General features: G+C 34.9%; 3 protein-coding genes across 3 annotated transcripts; 1 reads left to right on the plus strand and 2 right to left on the minus strand.

Annotated features, from left to right (window-relative positions):
• Positions 1-1732: 1732 nt before the first annotated feature.
• On the minus strand, positions 1733-3787 carry LOC111900222 (protein PHLOEM PROTEIN 2-LIKE A10). Its single transcript, XM_023896094.3, has one exon. The coding sequence runs from the start codon at positions 3473-3475 to the stop codon at positions 2360-2362; it is 1116 nt and encodes a 371-aa protein (XP_023751862.1). The 5' UTR covers positions 3476-3787; the 3' UTR covers positions 1733-2359.
• LOC122196503 (phytosulfokines 3) lies at positions 1938-2333 on the plus strand. Its single transcript, XM_042899276.2, has 2 exons — positions 1938-2077; positions 2144-2333. Exons 1-2 carry the CDS (start codon positions 1970-1972, stop codon positions 2264-2266), a joined length of 231 nt encoding a protein of 76 aa, XP_042755210.1. The 5' UTR covers positions 1938-1969; the 3' UTR covers positions 2267-2333.
• An 8908-nt stretch (positions 3788-12695) lies between the features above and the next one.
• On the minus strand, positions 12696-14652 carry LOC111900220 (uncharacterized). Its single transcript, XM_023896093.3, has 3 exons — positions 13874-14652; positions 13459-13646; positions 12696-13376 (listed from the first exon to the last, which is right to left on the minus strand). The coding sequence occupies exons 1-3, from the start codon at positions 14454-14456 to the stop codon at positions 12852-12854; spliced, it is 1296 nt and encodes a 431-aa protein (XP_023751861.1). The 5' UTR covers positions 14457-14652; the 3' UTR covers positions 12696-12851.
• Positions 14653-14975: the final 323 nt, after the last annotated feature.

Genomic DNA, 14975 nt, shown 5'->3' on the forward strand with positions numbered 1-14975 from the left:
TCGTCGAGTCCCAAAGGAAAATACAACCAATTTGAAGAATAAGCTTGTGCCTAAACCAAGCGTTACACGATGTATGTATGGTATGTTCTATTTTGAGGAACTCACTAAGCTTTGTGCTTATAACTTATGTTTATGGTTTCAGATACCTTTGGTTCGATGGGGAATGACCCAGCATGATCGCACAACATCCACCAGTGTTCTGCATTCTATGATTTTGATTTGTACTCTGATAACTATTTTCTACATTGTCACACTTTGATTGTTTTTTAAATAAATGATTGATGGTTTTTGTTGACTTAAAAATAAAAGATTTTACTTCGTATTTTTGGGACGTTACAGAAGGTGGTGTTGAAAGCCACCAGAGCAAGAGTAAATTCACTGACAGCTTTGAGGAATATCTTATGACTCTCTACTTGAGAGACAAGATCACGAAAACTGGTACATGGAGTGCTCAGTCGTTGAGTAGTGGAAAAAGTTTCAAAAGATTAGCCATGCCCACAAAGAAACCAGTGAGACTTGTGATCTTGATCAAGAGGGTGACCAATAGCTGCTAGTTAATAACATTTATTCTTGAATTTACAAGAATACTTAGTGACAGTGGATGTACATTTCTTAAGATGGCAAAGAGAATCCTTAAGAATGTGGGTTCGCTCAAGAGAATCATGCCGATAGGTAGCTTCAATGGCAGTCCATACAACATAAGAAGTATTGTCATGGCTTCTTTAGAGAGAGAAAGCTGGAGCAAAATAAGCGATCTTTGGTCAGCAGCAATCCATGATGTATAATCTGGATGTGGAGCCAACATTTCACCAGTAACAATGGTAGATGGAGGTTGTGGAATAGACCCATCAACATAACCAATGAGCTTTTGATAAAACAATAGAGGAAGCATCTTTTGCTCGATAGCAGGTAGTTAGATGATGACAATTTGATGGTGAGCATATGGAAGATCATGGATATGGGAAGAGGAGATTCATCATTCTTTGAGGATTCGACAGTCATGATGAAAGATATGAGGGAGAGGATTGCGGCCAGAAAGATATTTTAGACTGATACCATATTAGGTTTTTGTAATCACCTCAATTAGGTGAGTTATGAATTAATCAATTTATAATAGTTATGATACAACAAACTATTCTAAAATACAATACATACAATAATCAGATCATGTAAACTAGGATAAGATAACTCTATTACTAACGGTATCGGGTATGTTGGAAGGTGTCATTCTTCAAATGGTGGAGGATTCAAGTCTAATAGTGATTAGATGAATATTCAAGTGAGCTATTCTAACAATCATTAACAACTTCTGACACGTCTTCTTCGTGAGTTCATGTATATTGCATTCTATGTCGATTTTACGAGGCATCAAGCTAAATGTTTTTTCCATAAGCAAAATTTTGTTAATAGGTTTCGAGTTTGAGACGGAAAATTGAAAGAAATTAAGTTCAACTACAAATGTTCTAATTCTTTTTTATCAATTTTTATGGTATTATAGTATTACATATCTAAAATATGTATGTGAGTTTAGTACTTTAGTATAAATATAGTGACTCGTCCTGCCAAGCCCAACTAAGTGTGACTCGACCCGTCGGTGCCAAGCCCAACTCATTTCATTTTGAAACATTTCTATCTTGCTGGAGCTGCACATGCATTTCCCCAACCGACATGTATAAAATAACACAATCAAAAGCAAATTTGATTATGTATTTGAAGGTATGAACATCCAATCTTAAATGCATAAACTAGAATCTTGTATTAGTTTTTTAATGCACATAGGACACGATTAACCACCAAGTGTCCATAAACTCGTATTACCCACTAGATTTACAGAGCTGAACCGAGATTGATTACATGCACACCATGTGTTCGACAAAATGCCATAACCACCAAATCTCCCTTTCATACTCTACACAAACTGATTCCTATAAATCTCTCTCTCCATATCCCGATCACCTGAACTACAACCATGTCTAGAACCACCATCTTCTTCATACTCGTCCTCCTCTTCTGCTCCCCACCACCCTACACTGCCAGCCTCACCACCACCACCACCATGACGAAACATAAAAATAAGGTAACATAGAAATCATGTATAAATTCATATTTTCAAGATCTCAAAATATTCTCATTTTCTATGTAGGGAGGCGTTGAAACTGCACAAATTGAAGAGGGCTGTGAAGGAATTGGTGAAGAAGAATGCTTGATGAGAAGAACACTTGTTGCTCATATCGACTATATCTATACACAGAACCAAACCCCATGAAAAAGCTTCCATCTTTATTCATGTACATTGTTATTTTTCAAGATTCTTTAACAAAATATATACATCATATGGATAGTTTCTTGTCTCCAAAACCTAATATGAAACCAAACTCCATGGAGCACTTAACAGGTGCAAATACAGTGAAATGAATATTGTCATAACAATCAAAGATTTTGCACTCAAGTACCTGTAAGCTTCTTGATAGCTTCTTTTCATACGCTCTGATAACTTGTCTAAAGAAAATTGGAGAAAAGATTTTGCGGTTGCGAGTGTGACTCTTCCTGTCACATCAAGAACAAACCTCATGTTGCCAGGAACTGCTAGAGAAGATGACATGTTACTCTTTCTTGCTTTTAGTTTACTCAACACTAGTTCTTTCCCATCTAAAACTTTACTAATGGTAGAAGAAGGTTTAGGGTTCGAGTTCGATTTTGAATCTGTCAAGAGTTGGTGAGAAGTTCTGACGAAAGTCTCGATAGCGCTGTTGCAGATTAACGCCAATAGATTTCTCACTTTTTCTTCGTGTTTAGGGTTAGTCAAACCTGATAAGATCTCCTCGAAGGGGTTTATGTCAATGGTTTTGTCGAGATAAACTGTCACCATTGTGGCCACGAACTGCTGAATACAGTCACCGATTAGCTTCCTACATTTGTCATCAGCAATCACATCGATCCATTCATGAAGCGGACTACCGGAGTTCATTGAACCTCCGATGAATAGATTCCTGGCGAAACTCCCAGCAATGACGGAAGCAAAACCAGAACCTGCCGGAGTTAACAGCTTATCCAAAGCTCGATCGGGAAAACTTGGACCGGAATCACGTTTTCCGGCGTCAACTCGATACCCTTGTAGAAGCCCCACGGTGAATGATCTTGTAATCTTAACAATTGACTCCGAGAACTCATCAGACTTGGTAATTTTGAAAACTTGCTTTAAACTGCTAGGGATTTGATCGGAATCGGATTGTATAAACTCTTTCAGATCCTTGGAAATCACTCCTATTGCCTCGGCGGAATCACCGAGAGATTCGGTAATGGAAGCTAAGGCGCCTAAAACCTTCATCACCCTATCCCTCTTCTGAATGACAGAAGGCGCTTTACAAACCTTATAAGCACCGTAAGTTGAAAACCCTAACGCTGCTATGAGAAGAATCCATTTCTTTCTTTTCCTGGAGAAACGCAGACCATCGTTTATCGTTGCTAGATCCATGTAATACACTTGTTCGAGGATTTGCAGGATAATTTGTGTTTTGCACTTTTTACTAAATCGAGAAGAAACCAATTGGGTTTTCGTTTACAAATCTTGACCTAGGGTTTGCAATTGCAATGCTGTGTAAAGAGATGAATTCGAATATCGATGAATATATGCATAGCGATCAAATGAACCTGAAATTGGGAAAGCCACTGCAGATTTTTGCGAAGGTACATTCGATCGTGGTGGAAATGTGTGCGTATAACCGACTCCATCCCTTATCGTTATCGAAATATGGAAAATTTTATCCAGGAAAGAAATACGTCTTTGTCTGCATGTTCGATGGTATCTAATATCTATTAATTTGATAAATTATTCAATGCAATTAAAAAAAAAAAAAAAAAAAAACCATTCATGGTCGTAGAATTGTTCTATTTGGAATGCCTTTGCCAAAATTAGTTTTTTTTTTTCCACAGATTATATTAAAATAAAATAAAAATAAATAAAGAATCAAGATAGTTGATTTTAGTTCGATACATATCGATTGAAGGCAAACGGACAACAAACTGTACCGCTAGCTCTTTCTGGATAACAAAACCAATTCTTTTGAAAACAACATTTGTGGATCTAGGAGTTCCACCCCTCCGGTGCAAGAAAGTCAAATGCATCGAATGCAAAAGGTACAAACACATATAAGCAAGCATAGAAGATTAATTAAGAGAATTGTTACGCCCCATCTCTGGTATGTTGTTCCTGTGGCATTTATTTATAAGTTTTATTGAGGGACTCGGCGAGTCTATGACCTGACTCGTCGAGTAGGGTCGAGTTTTCGTGCACGTGTTAGTCGACGACTTGGCGAGTCCATATTCGGGACTCGGCGAGTCTGCCTGCCTGGAAGAAACCCTAAATCCCCGGGTTGCTCACTATTTAAGCAATGCTATGTGCCCCAAACTCGCCTCCTTCACCCTTAGAGAGCTGTGAGAAAACCCTAATCCATCCATTATTGTTTTAAGTGCTTTTGTGTGTGGATTTTGAAGGCTTGAAGAAGAAGAAGAAGAAAGGAGCAAAGAGAAGAGGTGTAGAGCAAAGATCAAGGGCAAAATCAGAGTTCATTGAGGTATTTCTCGGATTCCTTCTGTTTTATGCTTTAGACCTCCATTAGAACTCTTCTAGGGCTAGTTTGATGCTTTTTCCAAGCCTTATAGTTGTATGGATGCCTTAATAGGTCGAGATATCCCTAGATCTGTTCATTTAGGAGTTGTAGAGCCCGGATCTATTGCCTTTTTGAAGATGCTTTACATAAGAACCCTAGATCTAGCCTTTATTATGCTTTTTGAGCCTTATTATCTTCTTGGTCACTTATGGGCACGTAAAGATAGAATCTTTACGTGCTAATCGAGTTAAGGAAGCCTAGATCTATAAGTTTCAGACGCTGGATTCAAGCAGAATCGAGTTTAGGGTAGCTGCATGGATGCGACTCGGCAAGTCGGAAGAACGACTTGGCGAGTCAAGTCGCGAGTCCCGTTTTTTCCCCTTTTTGAGTGTTGTCGAGTGGAAGCCTGTGAGTAGTAGAGTGGACTCAGTGAGTTGGAGGGCAGACTCAGTAATGGAGGGACTCGACGAGTTGTTCATACAACTCGGCGAGTCCAAGGCAATCTTCTTATGGACTAGAGACTCGGCGAGTTGGCGGCCCAACTCAGCGAGTCAGGTCAACTGTGGGTTGACTTTGACCGAGAGAGTTGACTTTGACCAAGGGTAAAAGAGTCATTTTACCCCAGTGCAGTGTTTAGCATTTGATTGAGTGTGTTTATGGACTTGTAGTCGGGGAGATACCGGAGCAGCAACAGTTAGCTTCCAGAGCCATTCACACAGCAGCCAGTTCACGAGGTGAGTTTCCTTTCAGTAGGAACGGGTCTACGGCCACAATGTCGGCCCGTTTAGTTAGCAGTAGTCCCGGACTTTAGTCCGATGCAGTAGTTAGAGTGCTTGATGTCTTTGTGATTCAAGCATGTTTGTGTTATGTGTTCCGGACTCTGTTCCGATGCAGTATGCAGTATATGTGTTTATATTAGTTGATATGTGTTATGTTATGCCATGATCAGCCAGTTCCAGACTCCGGTCCGTTGCAGGGGACAAGGTCCCAGTCAGTTCCGGACTTCGGTCCGATGCAGTCAGTTCCGGACTTCGGTCCGATGCAGTCAGTTCCGGACCTCGGTCCGATGCAGCTAGTTCCAGACTTCGGTCTGATGCAGTGGGCAAGGCCCAGTATGTGCTTTATATGTATTGTATGGTATGTGGTAGTTTGGGGGAGCTCACTAAGCTTCGTGCTTACAGTTTCAGTTTTGGTTTCAGGTACTTCCGCAAGCAAAGGGAAGAGCTCGGGATGATGGCATCGCACACACCACAGCTTCAGTTTTGTCCTGGGAGTTGATTTAGTTTTCTTGATATGTTTGGATACAGTTGTGACACAGTTTTTCTCACAGTATTTTATTATGGTTTTTGAGACACGCAGCATATGGTTTTATTATGTGATACTCAGTCTCGTGGGTTTTGTTATAATAAAAATCGAAATTTTTTTTGGTGGTATTTTTGGGATGTTTCAAGAATGATGCTTAAATCATCTACTCTAATAAATAAAAATGTTTTTGTCATATATCACACTCTCATTTATTTTGTCACATGTCATTTTGTGGTTATTTTCAATTAATTTTTTTTTTCATATGGCACTTTGTGGTTTTTTTCATTTTATCAAGTTCAATATAATATTTAAATGTAATAATTATAATAACTGTAATAATAAATACATATTAATTTCATTAATTGACTTTTAAAATTTGTATATTAAAACCTCATTAGTTTCTTTTGTTTATTTATCTTAACTAGTTTATAACCCGTGGAAACCACGATTACAAAATCAATTAAACTTTAATAGTAAAAAAACTCAAAATTATTAATCATTTATTTTAAATAAATTATTAATTGAGAGATTTTTTTAGTTATATAAAATTATAATCATTGATTTAAATAAATTTGTAAAATTATAACTTTATAATTTGTATTAATTTAATATTAATTATTATTCTAATGTTACTAATTTAATGTAATTAGAGTTGAAAATTTAAAATTTGAAATTTGAAATGAATAATCAGTAGGTTGACAAATGACATGCATTAATTAGGAGACATAATAGGTGACACATGACAAAAGAAAAATAAAATATGCATTACTTATGAAGACCTAATATGGTGACACATGTCAAAAGAAGAATAAAACTATTCTTTTATTATAATAGAGATTATTTTTTTTAATTTATAAAAGAAAAAAACACATTAATTTTAATAATTCAATATTTTTCTATTTTTTTTTATAAATTCAAAGTTTTAAATGTTTAGACTTTCATATTTAAATTTTCTTTTAAATGAACTCATGTAATACATGGATTTTACACTTAGTTTGTAATAAATAAGTTGAATCTCATCCATCGTTTTCATGTTTTCATAGGGAAGCACCTCATCTTCTTGAAAGAAAAAGTATTCCAACAAATCATCCACACGAAAGAGTAAATAAGACCACTCTTCATCCTTTTAAACTTTTTGCTCAAATCATAACAACATGTCTTTAATGACGGATCCGATAAACTCATAGGAGTGGAAGATAATATGCTTGACTAGCTGTGGAGCCACTTCCAAACAATAAGCGAGAACTTGCATTCGAAAAAAAAATGTTCGACATCTCCATTAGCTCTTTTTTGAACAATAAATCTAATATACTCCTTAATTCCACCTATGTTTATAACAGGATTTGAAACCTTAACCTCAAGAAATGATGACAACACCTAATACTGTTGGACTAGAAGCCATTTGGTATCTTCATTAGCTACATAAAAAAATGGACGAGTGGAGGATGATAAGATTACCCCTCTCATAGTGAGACTCATAGCAATATGAATTTTATTCATTAAGATACGCCAAACAAAGCAATTGGTTTTTATGGGGAACAATGAAACCCATGTAAACTTTGGCAAATCAACATCAATCACCTTAAAGATTTAACAGAAAAGACTCCAATTGAATCACCCTTTCAGTTCCAAGACTAAAACTCCAAGGAAACTTGCATATTAGCAACAAGATTATTGACATCGGTTAATACCTTGTACTCAACAACTTTTTCTTGGTTCTCTCTTCTAGCACCAAGTTCCAACAGTGTTTCCATTTTGAATTCTATCAGCAATTTTACAATTTGTTGAGGTTCAATCAAGTATAAATTTGGGAAACTAATTTTGAGAGTTGTATTTTCAAACCATAAGTCCTTCCAGAGGTGATTTGTATCACTTGTCCCCAATTTTCTTTTGAACATATTATCAAACGATATCGTCCATTCATCTAGCTCAAGGCCCATTTTAGCAATCGATAACCATATTTTTGGAAGACCGCTTTTAGCTAAAGACTTGCCATCTATACATGAAATATTGTGAAAATTAGTGGTAGCTTCTATTTGTTACTTAAATGTTTGGTAAAGCAACTATAAGTTTTTGAAATGCATAAATTTATAAAAAACAAATGACAATTGTTAATATATATATATATATATATATATATATATATATATATATATATATATATATATATATATATATATATACATATATATATATATATATATATATATATATATATATATATATATATAATTAAAAGAAAAGAAATAAAAAATACCATTTTTTAACATTTTAAAAAAAAAAATTCTAAGGTTTTAGTACATATTACACTATGGATATTCAAAATGAATTTTTATAGTATTGTCATGATTTACTAATTATTATAATATTTTAATTATCTTCTAGAATTGTTAAAATATGCTATATCTTCTTCTAGAATATTACACTTAAAAGTTACAATATTTAACATCTATATATAAAAATGGCAATTTTTTAATCTTTTCTAATTTTTTTTATTTGAATTTTTTTTGGATTAAAAAAATAACAAAAAATATTATAAAATAAAGAATTTCGAAATTTTACATTTATTTAGCATTTTTTTTATGTTTTGATCTAAAAAGTAAATGGTTAGGATTTGGTCGACATGTCTCACAAGGAACACATGGTCTCAAATGAATATATATATATATATATATATATATATATATATATATATATATATATATATATATATACATACACACACACAAAATGGTTCATATGGTTTATCAAATGTCACAAATTTAGTCTTTGATAATTTTTTATAGGAATGGTCCTCATGGTTTCTAAACTTGCATGGATGGTTTTTGTGGTTTCTATAACTTTATATATATATATATATATATATATATATATATATATATATATATATATATATATATATATATATATATATATATATATATATAATATGATAAGTTCTTGAAATTGATTAAAAAAGCTCAATACTTTTTTTCTTAAAAGCTACGTGATGTAACTTTAGATTTGAAGTTTTTTTGTTTAAATCGAGTTTTTTTTATGTTAAAAGCTATAAAATAGAAGTTTTCAACCATGTTTGAAAATGCAAGTATACAACCATGTTTTATAACTAGAAGAAAATAAAAAAAAAAAAAAAAAAAAAAAAAAAAAAACTCATGTTACACAATACGACAACAAAATTTTAATGAGTTTTGTACACATAGGTCAAACCTGCCAAAATACAAAAATCTTACATATATAGACTATTTTTGAAAAAAAAAACTTTACGGGGCCATTTTCTATAAATTAAAAAATTACAGAGATTAAATCTACCAAAATGTAAAACATTTGTTATAGAGACTAAGTCTGTCAAAATGTATAACATTTGTTGCAGGCACTAAATCTGCCAAAAGATTTTGCAAGGACTAAATATATCAAAATACAAAACCTTTGTTGCAGGGACTAAATCTGTTTAAATATAAAACTTTTGTTGTAGAGATTAAATCTGACAAAATATAAAAGACAAAATTGTAAGAATGGTCCATGTGGTATGTTGGAAGTTGCCACTTTGGATCAAACAAGTTTAGACTAGCATCAATGGTCCAAAAGTTTCTATTTTGTTGCTAGTTTGGTCCATTTTGGTTTGATATTTTATTAAATGACGATTTTGCCCTTGTATTTTCTTTTTTTCAATTTTTTTTATTACAAAAATTAAAAAAATACTCTCTCTCTCTCTCTCACACACACACACACACACTTTCTCTCTCTCTTAAACGTCCAATAAAAATTAGATATGTGATGTTTACCCCAAACACACACAAATCAGATTGTTGGACGACCACCTCCACTGCCTACCGGACGACCACCTCCACTGCCTATCGGATGACCACCGCCACCGCCTACAGGACCACCATTTTCTTGTCAAAATGCCACCGGACCAAAGGACCACCACCACAACCTTCACTTATTTCTCCGGGCAATCCATTTGTCTTTGCAGAACTAGAGAACCACCTCCTACTTTCTCCGATGTCCCTTCCAAAAAAACACCATTTACAGGGAACCACAACCCGCCACCATAACTAGGTTTTTAGAGCCGCCTCTACTAGGGTTTCAGAGCCGCCGCTACTAGGGTTTTCAGATGCGGTGGTCGTTTGGGAGGGAGGACGGAATAAACGATGACAGTTGAATCCCAACAGGTCTAGAACTTTTTTGTTTGATTCACTGCTCAAAATGGTTGCCTGAATTACATCTTCATAAGCCGCCACGAGTGTACTAAAACCCTAGCAGGTGGTCTAAGGTGGTGGTAGCTAGGGTTTAGACTTGCCCCCTCGTTCCAGCTGTTGTCGTCACCTCTGCAAACCCTAACTTCGTCTCTCTCCTTCTCCAACGATGACGCCTTCTAATCAGATATTGAAGATGAAAACCCTACCCGGAACGAGAAAGGTGGCGACAGCAGTTAGGGTTTCAGGAAATAGGAGTTTACAGAAGAAAGGAAGAGAGCAACGGAGGTTGCTGATGGCGGCGATGATGGCGGATAGTGGTGGCAGTTAGGGTGTTTTCGAGTGTGTGTTTTCGTGAGAGAGGTGATGGGTGAGGAGGTGAGAGGTTCCATCGAAGAGAGAGAGAGAGAGAGAGAGAGTAAGAGATTTTTTCTTTTCTTTTTTCATTTATGTAATAAAAAACAAAAAAATTACAAAATACAAAGGGTAAAATCATCATTTAAAACTAAAATGGACCAAACTAGCAACAAAATGGAAACTTTTGGACCATTGGTGTTAGTCCAAACCTGTTTGGCCCGAAGTGACAATTTTGGACATACCACAGGGACCATTCTTGCAATTTTGTCAATATAAAACCTTTGTTTGTAGTAGAGATGAGCATAGGCGGGTACCCGCCTCATTTGTCGAGAACCGGAACCGGAACCGGCGGTTCCTAGAAAGTTAAAACCGGAACCGGAACCGCTTTAGGCAGTTCTTAAATGTTTAGAACTAGTCCCGGAACCGGCGGTTCCGGCTCCGGGAGCGGTAACCCGGTTACATTAATTTTGTTAACTTTTTTCGATACAACCGCAATTTAGTTCGATCCAAATCAAATTAAGTCGGAATAAAGACGGACAAAATCATATCAATATATTCTAAACCGGTCTAAGTAACACACATATTTATATGGAATAATATATATATATATATATATATATATATATATATATATATATATATATATATATATATATATATATATATATATATATATATATATCGGTTCCGGCGGGTACCCAGCGGATAGCAGTTCTGAGAAAATGAGAACCGGAACCGGAACCGCTTAAGGCGGTTCCAATTCCAAAACCGGCAGTTCCGAGGCGGTTCCTGTTCCAAAAGCGGATACCCGATTTCGATGTTCATCCTAATTTGTAGGAACTAAATCTGCCAAAATATAAAATACAAGGATCAAAACAAATGATTACCAATGCTTTTTCGTGAAATGGGCTTACTACACTATTCATAAGTCTTGTCAAAATTAATTTTATGTATAATATAATGATGGTATGATGAGTTGTATTATAATTTATTTGCTTCTAAATTTAAGGGCAATCAAAATAAATATTTTTGTATATAACATATGTATTATATCATATTTGTGTAATATCAACCTTAATTTATAGTGGAATCTCAATTGATGTGCCTTTCATCTAGACGTCCAAGTCACAGTGGCAGAGCTTGAAGTTTTGATTTGGGACTAAAAATAGAATATGTATAAAAATTACAGCGCCTTTCATCCAATCAACCATATAAAATTTCACAAATTCCAACAATGAATTCAAGCACACGGCAAAACACAGTAAAATCGCAAAACTATAAGAGTGTGTTTGATTGTGAAAAATTGTTTTTATTTTTTTGGAAAAGGTTTTTCGAAAAACAGAGTTGAGTTTTCATTTTCAGCTTTCAATAAAAATTTTAGAAAATTCGTTTGGTTGAAACCGATGAAGTTTTTATTTTCCGCTTTATAAATTTATAAAAGTTTGGAAAACTGTAAAAATCAATTTTCTTTGTTACATACAATTTTCATTTTCTTGATCAAGTTCTCAAAACTGAATCAACCGAATGCGTTTTCAAAATTTACATTTTCATTTGAAAATTTTCATGAAAAAGTGGAAAAAAATTTCAGGAACAAACACAACCTATATTTTTCAAACCATTTTTCCAAACATGGTTTCAATCTAATGTGTAATCGGTTATATAGAATCGAATATATTAGCCCCAAAACCGGTTTCAATCAAATTTGATTTTGCCAAAAAAAAATGGTTTGAAATAACTATTTATTTAGTCAAAATGGACCCTGTTTGTTAGATTGCACAACTCGACTCCCTTTGGGCCATGCGTGATACATACATATAAATTTGTATGTATGTACGTTATGCATAAAAGGCATTGGATACAAGCATAAATGTTAAAGTATAACTTTAAGGTTAATCTTGCGGGGAAAAAATCCTTTCAAAAATAAGTGGATTAATTTATTATTTTAAAAACATTTTTGAGTTGATTATATTTTTCATACTAATAATTTATCAAACAATCAAATCAAATCAAACAATAATTGTTTTTTTTTTTTTTAGATAACTTGATCTGAAATGTTTGACCTATTACCTAATCTCTCTACCTCACTCATATTGACCTAGTACTTAATATTTTTCTACTTATTTCCCATTTAAAAGATTATATGTACTAAAAACGGGTCAAAATGTAAGATCTTCACATCTCTCCATTGACTAAAATTGCTAAGTCAAAAGGTAACCTCAAAGTTACATGTCTAAATGAGAATAAACTTTGTATATATTTCAAAAAATATATGGTTCAAATTGCAAGGGCTTTCTTGGAATTAATCCCATTCAAAGTAAACTGTAAACAAACTATTTACGCACCATTGTGGACTTAACAAATCAGAAACAATAACCCCCAAATGTCATACCACATCAATGTCAACAACATCAAACCAATCATTAGATTCCTTAGTTTCAGAGTTATTCACACTTACTTGTTCAGATCCATGACTTGAATCCGTTGAGCTTAGATCCAATTCTACCCAACTTCCTATCTCGGTTCTTGAAGAATCAGATCCATATGTTGCTTTCTTGTAATGTATAGGAATGTTTCCATCATCATCATCATCATCATCATCATCTTCAAGATCACTAAATGATACATCCACATCATTCTCAACAGTGACTGTAACAGTCTCTGAACTCTCTTCTTTTAACCACTCGTCTTCATCTTTGGTTAGGTCATGTGGCTTGTGTTGAATCACAGATTTATCAACAATCTTGATGTCATCACTTTCAATGGGGTGTTTGACTTTTAAAGTCTCAAGAAGGGGAGATTCTGGTGCAGAATTGGCCATGTTTTCAGAACAAGAACTGATTCTTCGTGCTTCATTCTTCAACTGTCGGTTTTTCAACTCATGTAGTAACAAGGATCTGGCTCTCACAATCTGCATACAGAATAAGAATCATATATATTACTATCCATGAATCAGGGAAAGAGTCTATGCTTATCAATACTAGCATACTCACCTTGGGTGTTGAAAGAAGTTTGGCAGCGTTGTGTTCGAGTTTTGGATGCAAATGTACAAAATATATCTTCCAGAAGGAAGTCTCAGTCATATGATCAGGGCAGAGCTTAACCCTAAGAGCACTTAATCTTGGTGCCAGATCTTCAATAGCCAAAGCATGTTCTTGTTGGGCATCAGACAGGTGAAAGTCTGGAGTAAATGGAAAAGAAAGCATAATCCAATTGTTAAACCAAATTAGAAAGAGGACATGGTATTAATTGTGGTCTAACTAGTAAATTACACCATCAATTATCATAATTAATGAATGTTCTAAGAGATATTCAATTGACATCAGATACTAGCATATCGAATTGGATAATGAGGAAACAGATTATTAATTGTTAGTTTGAAATTCGATATGAATTGAACTGTTATACCTTCATCGTCGTCTTCATCATCGAGTACAGGAAAATCCAACCAAGTTTCAGGATGCATAGCGATATCCTTAGCAAAAGCCACAACTTCATCCGTAACACCAACGGCACCATCGCCATCAGAGGAATCGTAATCTTCATCCTCCGATTCCAGGTGAAGAAAATCCGAAGCCATTTTTGTAATCTCCGACACATCTATATTGTTAGACAGCTTAGAAATTCCACTGCGAAGCTTCCCTCCGATCTCGGCGAAGTCTTTGCGTATCCCAGAGATTGCTTCCGGATCAGAAGTTTCCGGATCAGACGGCTTCGATCGCTCATTAGACTGTCCGGAGGCAACCGGAGGAGCAAGAAACGACGCGACGCCCCAGAATTGACGAGTTAGGGTTTTTGTGATCTCTGATAGGTCTTCTTTGACTCCTCGCCCTGGAGATTGAGGCGAATTGTCCTCGACTGCTTGTTGTTCATGTTTTTGATTAGCGGAGTCGTCTGTGTTCTTGTTCACAGGATATTGTTCGTCGTCGTCGTCGTCGTCGTTGTCGTCTAGTTTGAGAGTGTTGGTGATTGATCTAGCGAACCATGACATTGTAGAATATGAGATTTGTGATTCAGAAGCTTGAAATTTCCGGCGGCGTTGGTGATCGGAGTATAGTTCAATTTAACAAAGATCGGGTGGCCCAATTGCCGAGTTGCTTCTGCCGGAGACGCACGACTCCATCAAAAGGAGTCGTTACTAAGTCAGCCGTCGTGGTATTCCGGAAAATTCAGGGGTGATTACAAGGTATCAAATTACAGAAAATAATTTTTTTTTTAAAATACAGAACATAAAATTTTAGTTTTCTGTATAATTTATTAAAATGAAATCTTTATTAGTCTTAATATTTTTGGTTATTTGTGGTTTAATTTTAAATTAAATTTTGTTTACAAAAAAATACAGATTAGTGCCTAAACAATGGTTATTATATGATATAAGTTAATGTCTTCGTCTTCTTTCTTGCGTCGTTCTAGGCTTACTGTATGTTTTCGTCGTCGTCGAACCCAACAACAAAAAGCTTACTCACAAGCATTGTTATCCCCATCAATTTTTCAAAATCATTCATTCACA

The sequence above is a fragment of the Lactuca sativa genome, chromosome 2 (genome assembly GCF_002870075.4).
Source record: "Lactuca sativa cultivar Salinas chromosome 2, Lsat_Salinas_v11, whole genome shotgun sequence".
Classification (NCBI taxonomy): Eukaryota; Viridiplantae; Streptophyta; class Magnoliopsida; order Asterales; family Asteraceae; genus Lactuca; species Lactuca sativa.

What these genes read in the sequence shown, in the direction of transcription:
- LOC111900220 (XM_023896093.3), bottom strand. Translation starts at nt 14,456, where the DNA reads ATGTCATGGTTCGCTAGATCAATCACCAACACTCTCAAACTAGACGAC. An exon ending in TGATGAAGACGACGATGAAG is followed by an intron (nt 13,647 to 13,873) that starts GTATAACAGTTC and finishes CATTTACTCCAG; the next exon opens with ACTTTCACCTGTCTGATGCC. An exon ending in AACTTCTTTCAACACCCAAG is followed by an intron (nt 13,377 to 13,458) that starts GTGAGTATGCTA and finishes TTCTGTATGCAG; the next exon opens with ATTGTGAGAGCCAGATCCTT.
- LOC111900222 (XM_023896094.3), bottom strand. Translation starts at nt 3,475, where the DNA reads ATGGATCTAGCAACGATAAACGATGGTCTGCGTTTCTCCAGGAAAAGA.
- LOC122196503 (XM_042899276.2), top strand. Translation starts at nt 1,970, where the DNA reads ATGTCTAGAACCACCATCTTCTTCATACTCGTCCTCCTCTTCTGCTCC. An exon ending in TGACGAAACATAAAAATAAG is followed by an intron (nt 2,078 to 2,143) that starts GTAACATAGAAA and finishes TTTTCTATGTAG; the next exon opens with GGAGGCGTTGAAACTGCACA.